Genomic DNA, 21316 nt, shown 5'->3' on the forward strand with positions numbered 1-21316 from the left:
GTTGTGGTTTTCCTCTTAAGAGAGAGATGTTAGTTAGCTTTAAGGCCTCTTTCTCTCTGTGCCCATCCTTCCTTCTTTTTCCTTCTTTCTTTCTTTTCAGACATATCCTGCGTATAACTATCTAAGATTCAATACTATCAGCATGCATATAGTGCTGTAACGCATTTGTAAACAGAGACAGGTGTAGTAAGTCCTTACTGTATGTGAAATAGGTGGAATGTTGGCAAAGGTGGGACTGAGGATGTTATTGGTTTTGAGTTCTAAATGTTTTCAAGAAGCGTATTTTAGGAAAAATGTACACAAATGTAAGCAAAAAAATGTGTAATTTTTAGTTGAAGCTTGCTCTTATATTAATATTGCTGTTCCCTTCATCCACGTACTTGGAATATTCTTTCATATTTGTTCATGTAGGGGTTAGCTGAGAACAAAAGCACATTAGGACCAGAAGAAGTTCGCAAGTCTGCTCTAACACTGGTAATGGGTGCACTCGATAACCCTAACCCTATTCTGAGGTGTGCAGCAGGAGAAGCTCTTGGTAGAATGGCTCAAGTGGTTGGAGAAGCCACTTTCATCGCTCGAATGGCTCAGTACAGCTTTGATAAGTAAGTTGACTTTGATTCAGGAAAAGAAATAAAATGTAATTCAATGCATGTTAGAAAAATCTTCTACTAATAACATACTGATTACTATTTCTTTTAATGCTTTATTACTAGGCAGGCCTACCAAATCTGCAAACAGTGTCTTCAAATGTTGATATATTTCTTGTGATTCTTCCAGGAATAAAAGATCACTTGTTAAATTACTTGAAATTAAAAATGATAGAAATGAAGAGTTTTTGATGAGTTACTTCAAGTGACTAAACTGCTTCAGATTAACTCAGCTTACACTACATATGTCTAAAAAACATGAATTCTATTACAGTGGTTGTGTTTTATGAAAACATCTTCTTTACATATGAAGAAGGAAGAAAAAGTTGTTATTAAAATAAAATTTTGTTTTGCTTTATATGTAATCCACTTTAATAGCAGTATAGATTAAGTACAGATTAAGTAAAGCTTCTCAAGGTCTGTGAGGTAGATGGCAAAATGCTGTTAGAAGTAGAGTCATCTGAATAGTTACAGTACTTGAAGGATTTTTTTTTTTCCAAATAATTAAGTTACATGATTTATTTAAATGTTCATAGGTTAAAATCTGCTCGAGATGTTGTATCAAGAACAGGCCATTCTTTGGCCCTGGGTTGCCTCCATCGATACGTTGGTGGGATAGGTTCTGGACAGCATCTGAAAACCAGTGTCAGTATTCTCTTGGCTTTGGCACAAGATGGAACTTCTCCTGAAGTCCAGGTAAAAAACGAAAACAAACCACAATCGTCACAGAATGAATTTTAATTTTGAGTGTTTTAAAACAGAAGTTAAATCATCTGTTCAAGTGCTTTTTAATAGATATTGTCATATAAGCCATACTGTGTGGACGTAGCATTTGCTAAGGAATGTTAAACCAGATTTTGCTCTATAATGACAGTTGGTTAGGAATAGGCCCAAATCTGCTGTTACCTTAGCTGTCTGTACTAAGGCTTTAGTAACTGTCTAATGGTCACTGTATGGTCAGCTGTTGGAGACTGAGCTAATGAAGTCATTTTCTTTGGTCAAGCAATTTTGACTTGTGTGAAACAGTGAACAAAGTATAGCAGTACGTCTTCCTGGGAAGGTTATACTATAATAACAAAATTTGAAATCTGTTGCAGATAAACTGAAATTTCTGTTTGCATTTAGGACAAAAAGAGAATAGTAGGAGAACTAGTAAGGAAGTGGGAGGCTTCTGTAGTTGAGTTTCTGTTTATCTACTGTGTATTAATAACATGTGGAAGATCTCCCAAGAAGACCATTTGACTGCTAAAAGTTGCTGGTAGGGTAAGAGGGGAAATAGATATGCTGCTGAGAGCGCTGCCTTTGGGGTTACAGATCATGTATGAATAAAGTGTGGTGCAGAGCATTTCCTAAGCTGAAAATATTTGGAAACTGGGATAACATGCTATGTCTTATCTCTTCCAAAAGAAATGTGAGGGTAGCAGTGTCTTTTTCTATCTTTACTGTCCTGTAACTTTTTGTTTGTGGATGCTGCTGTAAAAAGAGCATATGGAGCAATACATCTGTATTGAATGAAGTTAAATGTTAAAAGGCGAAGTGATGAATCTTTCATTTTCTTCAGCGTTGAAGCCTAGAATACTAGAATAATTGCTTTTCCGTACTTCGTAAAAATGCACGTGAACCTTTCAGCTTGTGATGTAAATCAGTTTCTGAAAATGTCAAAGGCACTTCCTACAAAATGCTTTGACAACTGTCTGCTTCTGAATCTACATCCAGTTTTACAACAGAAGTGATTCCGTATTTTTCCTATCTTAAAGGTCACTTTTCACTTTTTCTTTTTTTGGAGGGGGGAGGGTTGGAGGAGACTTGTTTCTTTTCGTTTCTTTTCTTTTCTTTTTTTTTTTTTTTTTTTTTTTTTTTTAAAGTGTTTGCTCAAATTCCTTGTCACCTTCACCTCCGTTATCCACAAAAGTGCTGGCAGCCAAGTAGCATGCTAGAAATATTTCAACTCCCAGGTGATTGCTTGAGGTTATGATCTTTCAAACCCTTCTGAAGTCAGAGAAGATAACTAGATGTGTAAGCAAGGATGTGCAGAGCTAAGTTCAGTCTACATGTAAGTTTCTGTAACTTTCCTAAATATATTACTCAAAAATCTTGTTGTTTTTTTTTCTAATAGACCTGGTCTCTCCATTCACTTGCCTTGATAGTTGATTCTAGTGGACCAATGTACCGCGGATATGTGGAGCCAACACTTTCTCTAGTTCTTACTCTGCTCTTAACTGTTCCACCGTCACATACAGAAGTGCATCAATGCTTAGGCCGATGTCTTGGAGCTATAATAACTACAGTTGGGCCTGAGCTGCAAGGTCAGTGTGAATCTGAAGAGGAATAAAAAATTAACTTCTATAAAGCCAATTAATCCAGATCTTAAACGGAGGACAACCAAATTTTGTCTGTTGTAGTTGAAGATTGTGGGGAAGGGATTTAACAATTATAGTGTCCTGCACAGAACTTCAGTTCTGACTTTGAACATATGTGGTGATGTTTTCTTATGGCATTTAGTTATTTTTTTTTTTCCATCAGTTTGAAATTTGTATAAAGGTGCTATAAAGATGTATGACGTTCTGTTTTATAGCAATTTTGTGTTGCCTGTAAAAGATGGGAAGCACCCTTGCCAGAAATGTTTTGTCGGGCAAGAGGCAACATTTCTCCTCTACTTCTTCAGCACATTGGCAGCTTTATTTTTGACTGATGACAAAATCTTAAGTTGGACATAGTTCTTGGCATTGTGAACAATAACTAATTTCCACTCATTCTTGACATTTTCGTATCGTGGTATTTTACCATTATGATTAAGATTTTTTTACAGATCTAACCCTATATCTGAAGTTCTGTGGCTGAGATGGCAAAAAACATGGTCTGAGTCCTAGTGTGATTTTTTTAGGAATATTTTACTCTGGTCTTTCAGACAGTGTCATAGAGCTAGCCACTTGTGAAATTCAAATTCTGGAGAATTGGACTTGCATTTCTATTATGGGAAAGTTTCTAGATGCTTTGATTCAACTTGACTGTCTGCTTGCTCTTTATTTGATTTGGAATGTTGTGACACTTTTTAATAAGCATCATCCTTATACTGAAAGTCTTTTGCAGGCATTTTTCTGTAATTCAGAAACTTCTTTTAAACGTCATATGGGTTAATTACAGAATTATTTTTCAGATTCTGTTCTTTAAAATGTGTGTTCTGTTAGAGCAACATGACTCATCCAATGGAGCTAACCAAAATTAGCTAGCATTTATGCTAGTTTAAGTGTTGCCTAACACTTTAGGAAATGGTTCTGGGCATGAAATATTGCCCGTATATCATAAAATGGAAAAGATATTCACAGTTGAAATTCAATTACCCTTACTAGTTTTATGTCCTGGGGAGATATTTTGAAAATATTTCTGTTTGAAGACAGTTGATCCAAAAATTTCATTTGGACTGAGAGTTGCTTAACTGAACCAAAATACTGAGGTACAGAAACACGCCATAGTGATTCTTTCAAGATGTACTGTTTTTCAGTAGGAAGTCAGAGAAGCTACATGTGAATTCTGTCAATTTCTTTTGCATTAAAGTGTTTGTTGAAGATTTAAAATCTGTTGCTCTCATGCAAAAATCTTGTTGTGCTAAGAATGTCACATTTTATCACCAGGTAATGGAGCTACAATTTCAACAATCCGTTCGTCCTGTTTGGTGGGATGTGCAATCACACAGGACCATTCAGATTCTCTCGTTCAGGCAGCGGCCATATCCTGCCTTCAGCAGCTCCATATGTTTGCACCACGGCACGTCAACCTATCCAGTCTGGTTCCCAGTCTTTGTGTGAGTACAAAATGCATTCCTTCTGTTTCTCCAAGATTTATTTGTGTGCCTAGCAAGGGGCACAGGAGAGGTATTTAGTAAGATGCTAAGGGTACCCATTCATAACAAAGAGGTGGCATCTGCAGAACATCGGAGTTCAGTAAAAGAGTAACTGTCCCCAAGCTGTTTTAGATGCTTTTCAGAATGCTGAAATGTCCAAATCTGCGTCATAAAGCTGGATTCACTCTGGTAGCACACTAGCAAGAATATATATGGTATCACTCAATAAAAACTACTGAAATGCCTTGTTACTTCCAGCTAAAGGAACTGCATGCCCAGAGGGAAGAAAGTGAATTTGGGAAAGGCAGGAGGTCTTGGATTTGCTTTACCACTGTCAGTGTAGTAGATGCTGATGCTCAAATTCTTGTGCTGCTGTTGTGATTAGCACTGCTTTCTTCCTGTAGTGCTGTTTTGTCTGCAAATCCTGGCCTAAGCCAGGAAACAGATGCTGGAACCCAAAACTTACAAAATGCAACTGTAAGAAAAAGGTGTGGTTTTTTGTTTCTTTATTACTATTATTTAATTTTTAAATTATATTGAGGGTTTTTTAGCAGTCTAATGCTGTGAAATTTGCAAAGCTTCTCTTTGAAATCTGTTCGGTGTTTTTGAGAAGTTGTTCTTAGAATTCACTGTGAAACTAGTGTTTCTCTATTACCTTATGTCAATATTGGAGCTTTTTCTTAGTCTCCCTCCCTGACTTTCCCCCAGACATCCTTGCATTGTTACATGTATTTCCCTGCATACATACTTTTACTTTCCCCTACACACTGAAATGCTGCTGTGCAGCACCTGTTCTTGCACAGAATTTTGCATGACAGAGATGCAACATACCAGAAATATCTAGGCCCTATTCCATAAATACTGTGGACAGTGTGGCAAATAGTTCTAGTTAGTCACTCTGTGAGCACTAGTGGGTAATAGTGCAGAAAATGAAGTTACTGCTGGCATGACCAGTACTAAAAACTTTTCCTAGGCTTTCTGCTATCCGTTTCATGTTTCTTAATGATCCTTTATTAAACAAAAGCTGTTTTCCTTCACTTTTTTTCATATTCCTTACTTCCAAGTCATATGTAGCTTGGTAAGTTTTCCTTTGAATTGTCTTGTTCACTTCTTTTTACTGTGAACTTATAGCTAGGTAGGCAGAGTCTGCATTACCTTTTCCCATTAACAAACTTTTCATTACATTCTAACTTGCTCTTTTATGCAATTAATGCCAGGTATCAAAATTAAACCATGGAGCTGCTTTCTGCTTTCCTGTATTGGCATCATAACCACTGGTTGTTTGTTTTGTAATGAAAAACAAGGAATGCTTTAGTGCGATATTTAGAAGGTTGTATAAAAGTGGATTTGTTTTTCCAGTATCTAAGTCTTGTATATTCACAAACAGAATAAAGATCTACTGTTGAAGTGCTTTATACACTATACAACCCTTTCATTTAGGGTTGCAGTTTCCATCCGCATAATAACCTACTACTGAGAAAGAAAATGTGTATTCAGTTTATTAAAAACAATTTCCCCAGGGTAACTAAAGAGTCAGTTTCTTAAAGAGTACTCGTCATCTCTTCCACAGTGGAAAAACATACAGTTCTCTGTGCAACTACTACCTCCCGAGGAAATAGTTACCATGCACAATTCTTCCTAAGGAAAATATTTGCTTGTACTTGAGCTGATTCAAAAGGAAATGGAAGCCCGGTATTGGTTAGCAAAAAGACCTGAAGCTGTCATCTTGATAGAAACATATAAAAACATGTGCTATAAATTCTGGTGCACGCTTGAAATGGAAGATTTTAGGGTAGTTGTGTGGTTGCTTTTAAAGTGATTTTTAGCTGTAGCAGAATATGATGTGGAACAGTGTTCGAGAGTGTAACAGACTGGAAAGTATAATTTGTTTAAAATCATACTGACACAGCAGTTCTAATATTAAAGCTTTTGATGGGTAACAACTGTCAGCTCTGTATACACCAGCTTTATTTTCGAATTTCTGCTTTCAGTAAGTGCTTACCTGTGAACTTCTAAGATCTTGTAAAGAGTTTGCTACCTAGAGGCTTGCACAAGGGCATGTAGAATACTGGCAATCTTTAGCAGCACTTATTCGTATGGAGGTGCAGTTCACTCACATGCAATGGTTCTGATTTAGGTTCACTTGTGCAGCTCCCACTTGCTGCTTCGCCGGGCTGCAGTTGCATGTTTACGACAGCTTGCTCAGAGAGAAGCAGCAGAAGTATGTGAATATGCCATGAGCTTAGCAAAAAATGCTGGAGACAAAGAAAATAATGGCATCAGTAAGTACTTCTTTCATGTGGTCTTTTTGGGACAGTTGAATGCATGTATTCGTGCATGCGTGTGATTTGCCTTCAGGAAGAAAAAATCCACTCTGTAGCCATCCCTACACACTTGAATAACATTTCTCCTCACCTCTGCTTGCTTCTTGAATTTCATTTGTCATTTCACTTCCTGTGAAATTCAGACTTAAGCTTTTCTGCCCTACTGACTAATAGAAATCAAATAGGAAATACAGTGTATATACAGTGGAATTGTCTTATAGTTTTTTAAGTATTTTAGATATTCTTCTGTTGGAAATTGACTTATCTCCACCAAACAGCATACAGTTATCTAGGTGTGTTAAATTCTCTTAGCAGCACATCTACTAGCCTTTGAACTCTGCTGATTGATTCAATGCCTACATGCATCAGTTCATTCTGAAAATAGGAAATTCAACAGTGTTTTTCAAAGAATGTAGAATCGTGAGCTTAATTAGTATTAAATCCTACTTATTAAGTATGTCTCTAGAAAGACTCTTCAGAATAAAATATTATTAGGAGCTTTTAGAAATTGGAGGAATGTGTACCTTGAAGAGAAATAGATGATAATTATTTTTGAAGTAATACTCAGATGCTATTTGCCTTGGAAGAAAAAAAAAATAAAGACAAAAAAAAAGATTGCTTTGTAAAAGCTTTCTAATGTTAATTTGGAAGAAATTCGGTAACATCATGGTGTGTCATTTCCTAAACTTAGGTGTACTTAGGCGAATTCAGAGTCCAATTCTCATTTGTTACTCCAAATTGTAAAATGGAGCTACTGATTTCAGAAAATCATGTTACAAATATAATTTCACAGATATTAATACTTTTACTCCTGGAGCTGGTTCTCGGCGAGATGCTCATTCCCGGCATCAGGGTGTTAATATCACAGAGACAGGCCTCGAAGGCGTCCTCTTCGGTATGCTGGATCGAGAAACGGATCGGAAGTTGTGCTCAGATATCCATGATACTCTGGGACATATGCTTTCATCTCTGGCAGTAGAAAACCTTTCTCACTGGCTAATGCTTTGTAAGGATGTCCTTGCAGCTTCCAGTGGTAAGTGTTCTATGGCGTGCACGTAAAAGATGGTGTGTCAATGGTATTCACATCTTCTGGCAATATTTATTTTGAGCTTGTCCTTTGTCCCAGTTAAGATCTAGTTTCTATTGTATGTGGAGCTTTAACTATTATTCATTAAACATACTTATATGAAATCATCAATGTTATGTTACATTTTTAAAAGTAAGATTTCTTTTAAGATTAAAAAAGGTTGCTGTCAATTGTGAAAACAGACGAATGCTTTTTAGTGTCTGTGCGTCAGGCCCATAGGGAAGGAACAGTGCTGTACATGCTCAGAGCTTTCCTTTATTCCCTTTGAGCTTCTGATGTGAAGATGGGTTACCATGGTGATGAAAGTTTTTTGTGTGTTGTTCAGCCTTGCGGATTTGTTTGCAAAGATCTTTGTCCTCTGAGACCTTATACTTCTTTTTCAGCTTGAAGGATAGTTGTGACGCAGATTCTGCTAATTTGCCTTGCATTTATGCTTATTTATTGGCATATTGTGAGTTCATCTTGAAGCTCTTCTAATTATTGTCATCTTTGTTTACTGATGACTAATGCTACCAGTCTCTTTTTTATGCAATATATTTACCATTTATTTATTCTGTGGGAAAGACCTCACTTCCTGAATTTGAACGTGGAATGTTCTTTCCTTATTTTATATGGGATGGATGTTAGAGATTTTAATATGAATGTCTTATCTCCTCTTCATGTTTTTAGTAGGTGGAATAATCTGTGATGATATTTAAATAAATTTATCTCAGTTATATTTTAATAACTGAGATAAACTTCATTTTGCACTCTTTGATACCACTAAGTGGTATATGAACAAAATTTAGTTTTCTTTTTAAGTAGAGATTTACAAATCATATACACAAGCTTTCCTGATCAGTTTCTCAAAACATCCCTGTTTTGAGTTTTCTTCATCCATGTTTGATTTACCATAGCCTTTCTCTCTTTTGAACGTCTTGGCTCATAGAATCATTATGGTTGGAAAAGACATCTAAGTCCAACCATCAATCCATCAGCACCATACTCACTAAGAGGGTGCGTTTAGAATCTTGTAGGGCTTTGAGTAATGTTCTTAGTCATCTGTAGTTTTTAACATCAGGATTTTTCTTAATATTGTTCTTTACTGTAGACATGAGCACTGCAGCTCCCTTGGGAGGAGGTAAGGATGAAGAATCTGAGAAGAAGGACGAGATGGATGATGATACAATGTTTACTACCCTGGGTGAAGAGGATAAAACCAAGCCTTCTGTAGCACCTCGCTGGGCAACTCGTGTATTTGCAGCCGACTGCCTGTGCCGAGTGATCATGCTGTGTGAGAATGCAAACAAGGCACACTTTGATCTGGCGCTGGCTCGTTCAGCCAGACTTAAAAACCCAAAAAGTAATTATAGAATGTGCATGTTTAATTTTTTTATTGTTGATACTTCTTTGCGGCTTAAAATTACACAACCCAGATAAAAATGTAAGCTCTTTGAAAGTGAACTTCCTTTCATTCAAACAGTTAAAAACAGAGGAAATAGAAAAAGGCTGAAGCTGTAGTTGTGTAACTGTTATAGTTACCATGCCGTGAACACGAAATGATGTTATATTCTCCAACAAACTTTAACAGACTGATCTGCTTGGGAGTGGGGGAAGAAAAGGGCTTGCAAACTCTTTCTTTTAGTTTGAAATAGAAGGAGTAAACTTCTGGTCAAATGTAAGCTGGGAATAATTTATCTGAGTCGAGCCTAACAATAGTGGTGATAAACAATTCTTATTATTTTAGCGTTTCCACAGCAAAAGAGTGCTATGAGAGGAAAAAGTTAAGTCCAGGTAAATTGCTGTAGCAGAGTAAGAGACGTGTGAGGGATGAACCCAGTTGCTTTATAAAATTCTTTCGATATCTGTGAGACTGGTAAATATCATGTATTCAAGATACGTGTATAACTTGGAGAATTGTAACTGAGAGGCTGGGAATGACATAACACATTTTTCACAAGACAGTTTCAAACTAGTAGTGGGAAGTTTCTGTCCTTTGCTCATCTATGTGTATTGGTTCTGGTGCATAGTGATTGCCTTCAGCTGTGTAGTGTAGCGTTCATGAGGAGCTCATGTACACGTAGGCTGAATATCATATATGAAGATCCTAAAGATCCTAGGGTTTGTGGATTTTAGCACCTGTGCTGTTACAGGCTTCTGTTCTGATATGGATATTATGTGTCTGGTTCCAGAACCGTGCACTGGTTTTGTGGAGAATGTTGGTTTTTACTTGATTAGAGGCTGGGGTCAGTGTTTGAAGAGTGAGAGGGAAGAGCTTTGGGAAGCTGATTTTGGAAATGTTGTATTGTAGAGGAAAATCATAAAAGAGCTACTTTTTCATAGGATCCTGCAGGGAATTGCACATAATAATCCTGAGAATATACGTCACTAAATTTATTGAATGTGAACTTGATTTGTTTGATATCATCATAAAAGGAAAACTCACCAAATCTCTACCCATAAATTCAACTTACAAATTATTTGATGTTCACTGCTATATCTGTGGTGACCTGAAGAATTAATGACAGTCTTTACTGTTTGCATGCCTCTGAAAATTTCAGCTACAAAATGAACTATTTTGTCTTTGAACTTGAAAAGATCTAGAGCATTAATTGTGATTTTTTTTTAATCAATTGCCCTGGATATTTATGTTTTTAAATAACATATTTTCTTATTGCACAACATCTGGTAATTCAAATTGAAAGTAAAGAAAGAAATACAAACAGAAGAAATATCCTTTCACGGTGTTAATGAGTCATTTGGTGCTTTTCTCTACATGTTGGTGGCTGCTTGCTGATGGCCTTGGATGCGGCCCTTGGGTGCAGAAGTAGAAAGGCATACTCAGTTGTTAAGTGTTAAATTTGACGAGGCTTTCTTCTGTCAGCAGAGGTCACTATAAGCAAAGGACTCAAGAACTGCCTTGAAGATTTTCTGTATATATAGGGCAGAAAGGAGCCATGAAATCCATTTTACTGAATGTTCTTACCTCTTACAAGCCACTCAGCCACATTTAAAATATTCTGTCCAATGCATATTTTTTGTCTCATATTTTACTTTGTTTCAAATTTGTGCTTAATTCTTAATATTGTCTTGAGAATAAATGTTTTTATGTCAGTTTAAAGGAGATGGGAAGAAAAAAGGCTACATTCTTTCTTGTATTTCTTCCATTTCCTTAATGTGTACCTTCGGAAACGAATGTATGAAATCTGTACATCTCTGTTAGGAAAATATTACAAATGTCTGTCATCAGGTATAATTTCAGTTATTAAACAGTTCTTCTTTTGTTCTATTTTAAGATGACTTCTTAGTACTGCATCTCTCTGACCTTATTCGAATGGCATTCATGGCTGCAACTGATCACAGCAACCAGTTACGAATGGCGGGTCTTCAAGCTCTTGAAGACATTATCAAGAAATTTGCGTCAGTTCCTGAGCCAGAGTTTCCAGGCCATGTGATACTGGAGCAATACCAGGCTAATGTGAGACCTTCTTTATAACTTCATGAAACTGTATATTTATGCCAATATGCCAGAATTAGCTTTGAGAACATTTTGTAACTTCAAAAGACCTGTGAAGAGGTTTTTTGTTTGAAAATGTACTAAAGAGGCAGCTTTATTTACTGCTCCAAAATTTGTGTATCTCTTCCTATTTATCATAATTTATTAGCTGACAAAAACAACAAAAAAAACACCAGTAGCTATTGATTCTTGAAAGCCAAATACTACAAATTAAACTTGATTTTTTTTTTTTTTTTGGAAGAGTGATATTTCATTTGTAGATCGAAGAATTTGAAAATAACACTGTTTCAATCCCAGAATAATCTAATAAATCTGTTTTCTTGGGAACTAATGAATACACTTGGGTTTAAACAAAAACGACAATAGTGTGGAAATGGGAGGTGAGTGGTTGAAGATTTATTTTGGGAAATTATTGCATTATTTTGTTGCATAGCTTAACTCTTCTGTCTTTTATTTTTAAAGTTCTAAATATATCATAACAATTTTCCATATCATACTGAAATATCAGTACTCCAGATTTGACTTATAGATATATAACATGCTTAAGATTAATCTCTTGCCTCAGACTTGAGTGTGAGAATGAGCAAAGCTTAAGGGATAGTGTGATTTGAAGGGTGGGCTTCTTCTTTTCTTGGTTGGTTCTTACTGATTTGCATCTATAATCAGTTTTGGTAGTTCTTTCATTTGATTCATTTAAGAAGATCTAAGCCTTGCAAACAATTGCATATGTGATTTATCCCACTGACTTCAGTATTTACATTTATCATAAGATGAATGTGCCTGCAAGAATGAGTTTCAAATAGGGTACCTGGCCAAATGAAGAGGGGCAGGGGATCTTTCTCAAGCCAACAAATCTTTCTATGAAGAAAGGTTGAGGGAATTCAGCTTATTTAGCTTGAAAAAGAGAAGGCTCCGGGGACACCTCGCTGTGGCCTCCCAGTACTTGAGGGGAACACCATTCTATCATTATAATTCCATGTTATGAAACTTGCCATTTTTTTCTGCATAAATAACTGCTTTCATGGCATTGTAGGTTTTTTTAGTAGCAATACTCACACTGTGATTGATTTCCTGTTGCTTTGGAAGTCCTAGGGCATACCAGTTATGTTTTGCTGATGCACGTTGATCAATCTGTTAAGTCTTTAAATGCACATGGTTTCTAGACTGCATTTTAACTTGAGAATAGTTTAGGATAGTGCACTGGTCCTTAGAAGAATCTGTGAACATCTTACAAAATATTTATTTCATTCCTCATACAGAAACATCCTTTTGAGTAGGGACATTTGATATGAGAATTAGAAGGGTGATATGGGCTTTCTAATTCTGTTACCTGTTGGAAATATACTAAAAGGAGAGATGAAGTTAAGGGCTTTTTCTCCCTTCCAACTGGAGTGACATGGCTAACTCTGGAATCACTCCTAAGATTGCACTGGTTTCCTCTAATCTTGTCAAGTTTTGCTATTTATACCTTCTGTGCCTACCAGAGTTCTCTACGCTGCCACCTGCCACCATTCCTTGCCTGTTTCCCACCTCAAGTTATCTGGTTTTCCTCTGATTTCTATTCTGTGTTTTCAGAATTGAAAAACACTTCATCAGGACAGGTTTTCATCCTATCCTCATCTTATTCCCCATCCTTCTGTACTGCTGTAACTATTGTTGCTGTCTTTTTGACTTCTTTCTATTCCAGAAAAACACTGTCTGAAAACAACTGATTAATTCTTTTTTTGTCTGTCATTTTGAGAACATGATACAAATGCAGTAATGAACACCTGGTTTTGCCTTATTATTCTGTTGGAGTTCAAAAAATCATTGTCTGTGCAGCTTCAGCATAAACTGAATTCATAGTAGTTTCATGTGTAAAAGGATGTTCATTAACAACAAAAAGAGAATGCTCCATGTATGCAAAGGCAGTCAGGGATTAAAAAGACTATTGGAAGACAAGCAACAGAAAAACAGTTCTTTGTCATTTAGACAATACTGTTGGAAATGTTTGCTAGATAGCAAGCATAATTTTGGGGTATAACTATAAACACTAACAGTCTTATCTTGCATGTTTTGTATATATTCCTGAACCTTAAGCAAGGTTGGATGAAGAGTGTTGTCACTATTGTTTTACATTGGATTTTTTCCTCTTTCCAGGTTGGAGCTGCTCTGAGGCCAGCATTTTCCCAAGACACACCATCTGACATAACTGCCAAGGCCTGCCAGGTACTGAAGAGTATGTTCAGATGGTATAAGCCAAACTGAATACATTTTGTGCCTTTATGCAGTAGATGTGTATGATTTTTCTTCTTGTTGGAAGAATGATGCAGAAGAGAACAGTAGTAAATAGCTGGAAAATATTGTAAGCCTAAGCTGAGATTTTTTTTTGCAACGTCTTTAGAGTCATCTGGTAATATTCTTTTTAGATTTTCTGAATCCACATCAATTCTATGCTTCTCGGTAACTGGAAAAGAAAAAGAAAATTGAGAAAAAGAAAAAAAATAAAAAATGTGTAGTAAGACAAATGGGAATGTATTCATTCAGATATCTTTGATGAACAGTACTCACTAATGATGATTTAGGGTTGAAGGAGCAAAGCTGATCTTAGTCCTACTTTTGAATGGATTTTGAATTTGTAATAGATTTTCAGCAGTCCTCTCCTATCTATCTGCAGAGCCAAGTGTGTAAATAAACCATGTATTTCTTTTAAATATATCCATCATTCCAGGCCTTCCCTAAAGGAACTGGTTCTCTCAAAGCAAAATAAGCTAGAGATAAACAAGACTGCCATCGGAAAAGAGTCTGTGAACTCTTTTTTCCCACCATTCTTCTTCCTCCCCCTGCTGCGTTTTTTTCTTCATTTTGCTGCTTTTTCTCATCCTTGAAGAATTTGTTCTTTTTGGTGTAAAAGCAGCTGCATTTGTACCAAAAATCTTTTGTCTGAGTGTAAGAGGATGAATGCCCGTGTATGGCACTAGACAGAAAGTTATGATCTGTTTAATGTTTCAGTTTTAAGTGCCTGTTTTTAGTTTGTTCAATCTAAAAAATAAAAAAAAAAAAAGAGCAGGAGTAGGGAGACGCCCAACTGTCTGACCTCCATGTCAGGTGCTGACTCATCTAGAATATGATACTGTTTGTTTCATACCCGAGCCATATCTGAAACTTTTCATATTACTCATTTCTTGATGTTTTCTTAAAGTCGTTTATGATCTTGGAAGCTTTTCATTAGCGTTTCATTCATGGAACTTTAACATGTAATTTGAGTTGTAGCTTTTGAAGATATACCATTATGAACTGCTGTGCAATACGACCTTCATTGTGAATGGGAAAAAACAGTACTTGAGTGATTTGATCAGATATGTGGGAACAGAATAAAAACTTTGTGATCACCTGTTTAGGGAGAATTTAGCTTGGAGAAGAGAAGGCTCCAGGGAGACCTCATTGTGCTTGAAGGGAACGTATAAACCGGAGGGTAAATGACTGTTTACGAGGGTGGATGGTGATAGGACAAGGGGGAATGGTTTTAAACTGAGACAGAGGAGGCTTAGGTTGAATATTAGGAGGAAGTTTTTCACTCAGAGGGTGGTGACGCACTGGAACAGGTTGCCCAAGGAGGCTGTGGATGCCCTCCACAGGGCATGTGGCATGCATGCATGTGGCACAGGATGTGGCATCCCTGGAGGCATTCAAGGCCAGGCTGGAGGTGGCTCTGGGCAGCCTGGTCTGGTGGTTGGCAACCTTGCCCATGGCAGGGGGTTGAAATGGATGCTCTTTGAGGTCCTTCTCTACTCAGGCCATTCTATGATTCTGTGTCTTGCAAACTAAATATTTTCTACGTATCTGAGTTTCATTGTATCAGTAGCCATTGAAAACAGCCTTTGTAACCATTCACCTGAACAATTCTGTTGTCAGGAGTGGAGAGAAGAAAGGAAAATGTCAGGCTAGAATGGTTGAGATTTTGTTATTATATTTCTTTCTATGTTTTTTATTTATGAAGATATCTGTTTTTCTTGCTAATGGAGAGTGATTCTAACCTTTGTTGTTTAGGTATGTAGCGCATGGATAGGAAGTGGGGTTGTAAGTGACCTCAATGATCTCCGCCGAGTTCACAACCTTCTTGTCTCTTCTCTGGATAAAGTACAAGCAGGAAAAGGATCCTCCAGCCAGCTTTACCGGGAAAGTGCCACCACTATGGAAAAACTTGCAGTTCTGAAAGCATGGGCTGAGGTAACCATTTCCTATTACATCTTCAAATGTTTGAAAAGATTTAACCTCAGCAGCATCAAACCCTGCTGGCTAGTCAGTCAGCTAGCCTTATCTCTGCCTTCCTCCTTTCCTACTGCAGTTCCACTCTTGGTGTGTTTTCATCTCAGTGTATTTCTTGATTCTTTTTTTCTGCCTTTTTGTCTAGTGGTGCTTTTGTATTTTATTGTATTGTACACTCTCATACTCTTACACTGTATTTTCATAAAATATTGTAGTTAACCAACTAGAAATTTTTTTTTAGAGTTCACAACAAATTGCAGGCTAAACATAGATATTGCTAAAACCTTAAACTATCTGCAAAAGAAAAAAGTGCTTATGTTGTCTTGCTTCCTGAAACATTGTTTGCATGCTTTAGAGCTACATGTCTAATTACATAAATTATATTTTGATTTCTTTTGGAGTAGTGCTTTGAGGACCTTTGGATTAAATTTTCTTGGAAATTTATTTTGAAATTTCAAAGGGAAGTGTCGACTATTCAGCCATGTAAGCCTGTTAGTCACCCCATAATATTACATTCAGCTTTGATATGGAGCATCTGTTGTGTGAAGTTCCTAATTCAAAAAATGCTTATTTTTACTGTATTTTTCTGATACTTCTGCTTCCCATATTTGTGTGAAAATCCTTTTATAGCATGTTTCCAAGATGAACATATAAATGCTCTTGTATTCACGTAACCCACTAAAGGCCATTTTAATCTTTATGCATATCGTACCTCATCTGCTCTGAGAAAGTGACAATTGCTCTAAGGAAAAGGCTGCTGCTGTTTTTTCTGTTGTTTCGATTTCACAATGTGAACTTTTCATCTCTGTTTCTCCTAGGTGTATGTTGTGGCCATGAAAATTAAGAAAGAAGCAGAGACCAAACCCAAACGTGTTTTAAAGAGTACAGAGGAGGATGAGGATGATTTTGGTACAGTAGACGAGTTGCCACCTGACAGTTTGATAACACTTGTACAGCCAGAGTTGCCTTCACTTAGCCGTCTCTGGTTAGCTGCACTGAAAGATTATGCTCTTCTAACCCTACCAGCTGAGTTTGCCACTCAGCTTCCACCAGATGGTAAATACTGAAATTTATTTTTGTGTTGGTTTGAAGAACGAAGTAAACCTCCTAGCTGTTTTATTAAAATTCTTTAAATTGTTTGGCAGGTGTGATTTTTCATGTTAGACAAAACGATGCAAGTAATTTTTGCTTTTGTGTAATAGAAATGTATGCTGAAAGTTTGTGTTGAGTTTTTCTTTAATCTACAATGAAAAATTCTTTATCTGATTCACAAAGATGATTAAACAATACTGTTGTAGAAATAGAAAGCAAAACAGTGCTTTTTACAGCTGTAATACTTTGACATCAAATACAAAAAGATACTTACTTCAAGGAAATACAATCCATGAGATTACAGTGGATGTGGTCTTACAAAATTTGAATGTTCTGTATGAAAAAGGCTGTAAGATCTGAGGTATTTTAGTGCAACTCTTGACTTTCTTCTTACTGTTCCATCACGGCCATTGCACTTTGTGAGATGTGCTAATGTTACTTCTTCACAAGGAGTGTTGGAATACACTGTGACTAACAAGGGTTACATGTGAATATCTACATGATTAAACACAGTATGAGCAAATAAGAAATTTAGAATACATGCTTTTTGTCTGTTATTTGTAGAGAATTTCAGAGTTTACCTTTGGAGAGAATTTCAGAATTGATCTTTATTTTTCTTATTTAATAGGAGGAGCATTTTACACTCCTGAAACAATTGATACAGCTAGACTGCATTATCGAAACTCTTGGGCTCCTATACTTCATGCAGTGGCACTTTGGCTGAACAGTACAGGTTTCAGTGCTTCTGAGTCAACAGAAGAGACTGCTGCAGCAATGCCTAACTCACAGAAACGTGGCACATCTATTATGTTAAACCAGACACCTGGAACTCCACCTACCACTAAATCTTTGCCAGAGTTGAACAAAGATCGCATGCACTTAATTTTGGGTAAGAGCTATGAATTTCGAGTGCAGTACCAGCATGTTATGTTACAAAATGATATGGGAGTAAGAAAATTTGTTTTATTTAAACCGAGGAATTTAAAAATGCATTATTTGTCTGGACAGTAATATTTTGAAATATCTCTGTCTCTCTCTACCTCTTGTATATTTCACAGCTTTGACAGAGTATTTGTCAGTGTGATTTGTATCATTTCTGTAGAGTAGTTGTGATGTAGCTGTGTATAGCTGATGAAGTGAACATTCTTCTAATTACTGCTCTTTTCAGGTGTTAGCATACAGTTTCTCTGTTCCCCAAGACCTGAAGAGCCTGTTGAACATGTTACATCTTGTTTACAAGCACTTCACACTTTATTGGATTCCCCTTGTGCCAGGATCCATATTGCAGAGGATCAGGTATTGTATGAGCATGTTATGTCAGTTAGCTTTCCTGAGTCTTGATCTTTCATTTGTGATGATTAAAGAACCTGTAATTATTCTTGAGCAAGAGAAGCATCTGCTTGCTCTAAGCAATTGATGTTACAATTGGGAATTGTTAAGCCCTAATTAGTTTGTGTTTTGGTTTATTGTAGCTCCTTGGTGTTGAACTCCTGAGTGTGCTTCACCGACTCCTCCTGACTTGGGATCCTACTTCAGTCCAACTATTGGTTACAGGAGTTGTCCAGCAGATAGTAAGAGCAGCTCAGGATTATTTGCAGGAAAAGAGGAACTCCCTAAGTAAGACTTTGAAAACATAGCTTGTTTTGTAGATTAAAGAAGCAGTGGGTTTTCATGTTTGAGGAGGGTCTCAAATGCATTAGACGGTGGTTACACTGAGGAGGAAAATGCTGTATATTCCACAGGTGCTGTAGCTGCGTTCATAAAACTACCTGCTGATTTCTTAACTCTTGTAAGATGTATTTTCTCCTTCCCCTCATAATTCCACTGGTCATTCTTTTCGTGTCTCATTTTCTTGAACATGAGTGATGAAAATTACACTCAACAAGCCACTGTAAGGTCTTAGTAATACCTAGTTTCATGGAATCATTAGGATTGGAAAAGACCTCTAAAATCATCTAGTCCAATTGTTTCATTGATGTTTATCTATTGACTGGATCTTAGCATTTCATTGATTTTTGAATCTTAGCGGTGTCTTGTGGTGCGTTGGGTCCTGTGGTGTCTCCCTGTCAGGACTGGCAGGCATGAGGTGAGCTAATTGCTACTGGAACCAGTGTGAAAATTTGATTACTAACCAAGAGTTCTTGTCTGGAAGTGAAGTGGACTGGTATCTTGGTTCTGAACTGTCATGTAGGGTGTGTCTTCAACCAAAAGCTTTGAGAACAGGGTGTGCAAACAGGAGCAAGGAAAGACGTGCTTGTGCCACCCAAAAGTCCTTCTCAAGACTGTGTAGGATTGCTCGAGTCAGCATAATGATGGCAGTGACAGGCAGCAACATACAGTCTGCTGATTGAGGAACAGTCACCTCTGGGAAATCAGAAGTCTAATGACCTGCCTTGAAAATTCAGATGAAACTCCTAATGTGACTGTACTCGAGGTGCTTGTCCATGCAGGGCTAGGGGTGAGGTTGATCTCATCAGTAGGTTATGAAGGAAATGCGTGTGAAGGTAAGCAGACTGTAGTGTCTGGAAAGCCAAATGGAGAAATGGCATATTCTTCACTAAGATCTTGCAGAGACAGGAGCCTGAGATGCATGCCTCACATAAGGATGGACAGGCAAAGGCTGTGCTGGAATATGGAGCATGGGACTCCTACAGTGGGGGAGACTGTGAGGTTGTGGCATCCAGCAGCAAAAAGCTTTCTCTTATCTCCATTCATCTGGTTAGAGAACCTTGTAGGACTGTCAAGAGAAAAACAAAGTGTTGGAGTAGGCATCTGGGCTAGACATTCTTCTATTCTGGATCAGAACTAGTACCTGTAAGAGGTACTGAAGGGTGATAGAGCAGTCAAAGACTTGTTTGCCACAGACTGCTTAATCAAGAAGAAGAGGTGGATGAAGCCATATTAAATCAACTGGAAGAAGCCTTCCAATCACAAGCCTTGCGAGTCTCATGTAATCTTTTACCATCTGCGGGAAGGGTAGCTCTACAGAGTGTTCTGGGATACGTGGACCAATAAGTTTGCCTTGTGTGTTGAAAGATTTTTGGAGTTAGTCCCCTTGGAAATAATTTCAGAGTTCAAGAATGTGATTGGGAAAAGTTAGCATAAACTTAGTAAGGGTAAATAAAGTCTAACCGCCTTCTGGTGGGTGATTACTGTGTGAATAATCTTGCAAAAGTTGTTTATATCAGTGAAAAACTGGAGAGATGTGGACTGGATAGTTGAATCTGTGCATGTCTGCAATGCTGAATACTCAGTTATTGAACTGCATTAGAAGAATGTGGCCAGTAGATCAAGGGAAATTTTCTTTTCACTTAAGCTTGCGAAGCTGTGTCTGGAGCTGTGTCTTGTTTTCTCAATCCTTTCTTTCCTATCCTGAGTAATGGAGGTGTTGACAAAGGTTTAAGTCCAGTGAAGGTCCAATTAGATGCTTGGGAAGATAAGAATGGCAGGATGAGCAAGCTGAAACTTATTTGGTTGCAGAAGAGAGTTAACAGGTGATTGAATGGCAATCTCCCCTTCTTAAAGGAGACTGAAGAAAAGAGCGAGCCAGACATTTCTGAAAAGGATATGATGAGATGACAGTGGATAGAAGAAGTAAAGCAGAAATCCACACAGAATATGAGGAATAAGTATGATGCCATGGTGCATTTATTGTATCTGGTTAGGTTAGATTTGCCATGTTTTATTTTACTTCAAGGAAGAAAAGTAAAACCTAAAGGATGTGTTTCTTACTAAGGAAAACTACTATATGGTTCTGGCACTGTGTGCTGTTAGGAGAAAACTTAGCTTTTACCCATTTTCTAAGTGAAGACAGAGAGGGGATTTTGTTAGAATTTGAGGAACCAGCATAGCTAAAATGTAAGCTCTGTTCCTTCATGTGAATTAATTGAATTGTTTGCTATCGGTCTGGTAAGTTGCTTTTTTCAAATCAGCAAATGTGAAAACTCTAGCAATCATTTAAATTCACAGGGGCTCTGTGAGGGTGGTTCAGGCCAGTTTTGATGTGCTGAATCTCTGTTACTGTTTTATGGGAGAAGGCAGGACTGCAGCTGGCTGAGCTGCCATTCAAAAGAGAGCCTTTCTAAATTGAATGCACTGAAATTGTGGAGTTAGACATAGAATCCTACTATGCTTTTCTGTTCTCTTATTTCATGGTTAGCTTAGGCTGAAATAAGATCTGTCAGTGTTGAACACTTAATTTATGGCCATTAAGTTAAAAAAAAATATATACTGTAATGACTATTTATTTGACAGTCATTGCCTTTAATTTTGCCATTAGAATGAGAAAGAAAAACTTGCCGCGTTTTTATTTTGTTACTACTTTGTTATTTCTAGTTCAGAATGGTTTTTTAGAACTATTGCTGCAATTACAATTATTCTAAAGCATCTTAAACCCATTTAAGTCCTTCAAACTAGAATATTTATTTTGACATGAGTCATGTTTATAGTATCTTTGTTTGAAGCAACTATTTTCTGTGGATTTTTAACTGTTTTTTTTTGTTTTTTTTTTTTTTAGTGTTTTATATAATCTTTGATATGGAATCTCTTTTTCTAACTGTATCCTCAACAATTATTTCCTTT

General features: G+C 37.0%; 1 protein-coding gene across 1 annotated transcript in view; it reads left to right on the top strand.

Annotated features, from left to right (window-relative positions):
* The window catches only part of HEATR5B (HEAT repeat containing 5B), a gene marked incomplete at both ends in the record, with an annotated part of 47789 nt that overhangs the window by 16836 nt on the left and 9637 nt on the right, over nt 1-21316 (top strand). The window contains 14 exons of the mRNA XM_079532560.1: nt 412-602; nt 1184-1343; nt 2764-2953; nt 4280-4449; nt 6626-6770; nt 7606-7845; nt 8990-9241; nt 11175-11356; nt 13535-13603; nt 15425-15604; nt 16462-16699; nt 17364-17624; nt 17904-18031; nt 18208-18352. Of these exons, the coding sequence (XP_079388686.1) occupies nt 412-602; nt 1184-1343; nt 2764-2953; nt 4280-4449; nt 6626-6770; nt 7606-7845; nt 8990-9241; nt 11175-11356; nt 13535-13603; nt 15425-15604; nt 16462-16699; nt 17364-17624; nt 17904-18031; nt 18208-18352 (2551 nt within the window). The remainder of the gene's footprint in view (nt 1-411; nt 603-1183; nt 1344-2763; nt 2954-4279; nt 4450-6625; nt 6771-7605; nt 7846-8989; nt 9242-11174; nt 11357-13534; nt 13604-15424; nt 15605-16461; nt 16700-17363; nt 17625-17903; nt 18032-18207; nt 18353-21316) is intronic.

This window comes from Tetrao urogallus, assembly GCF_951394365.1.
Source record: "Tetrao urogallus genome assembly, chromosome: 2".
In the NCBI taxonomy this organism is placed as follows: domain Eukaryota; kingdom Metazoa; phylum Chordata; class Aves; order Galliformes; family Phasianidae; genus Tetrao; species Tetrao urogallus.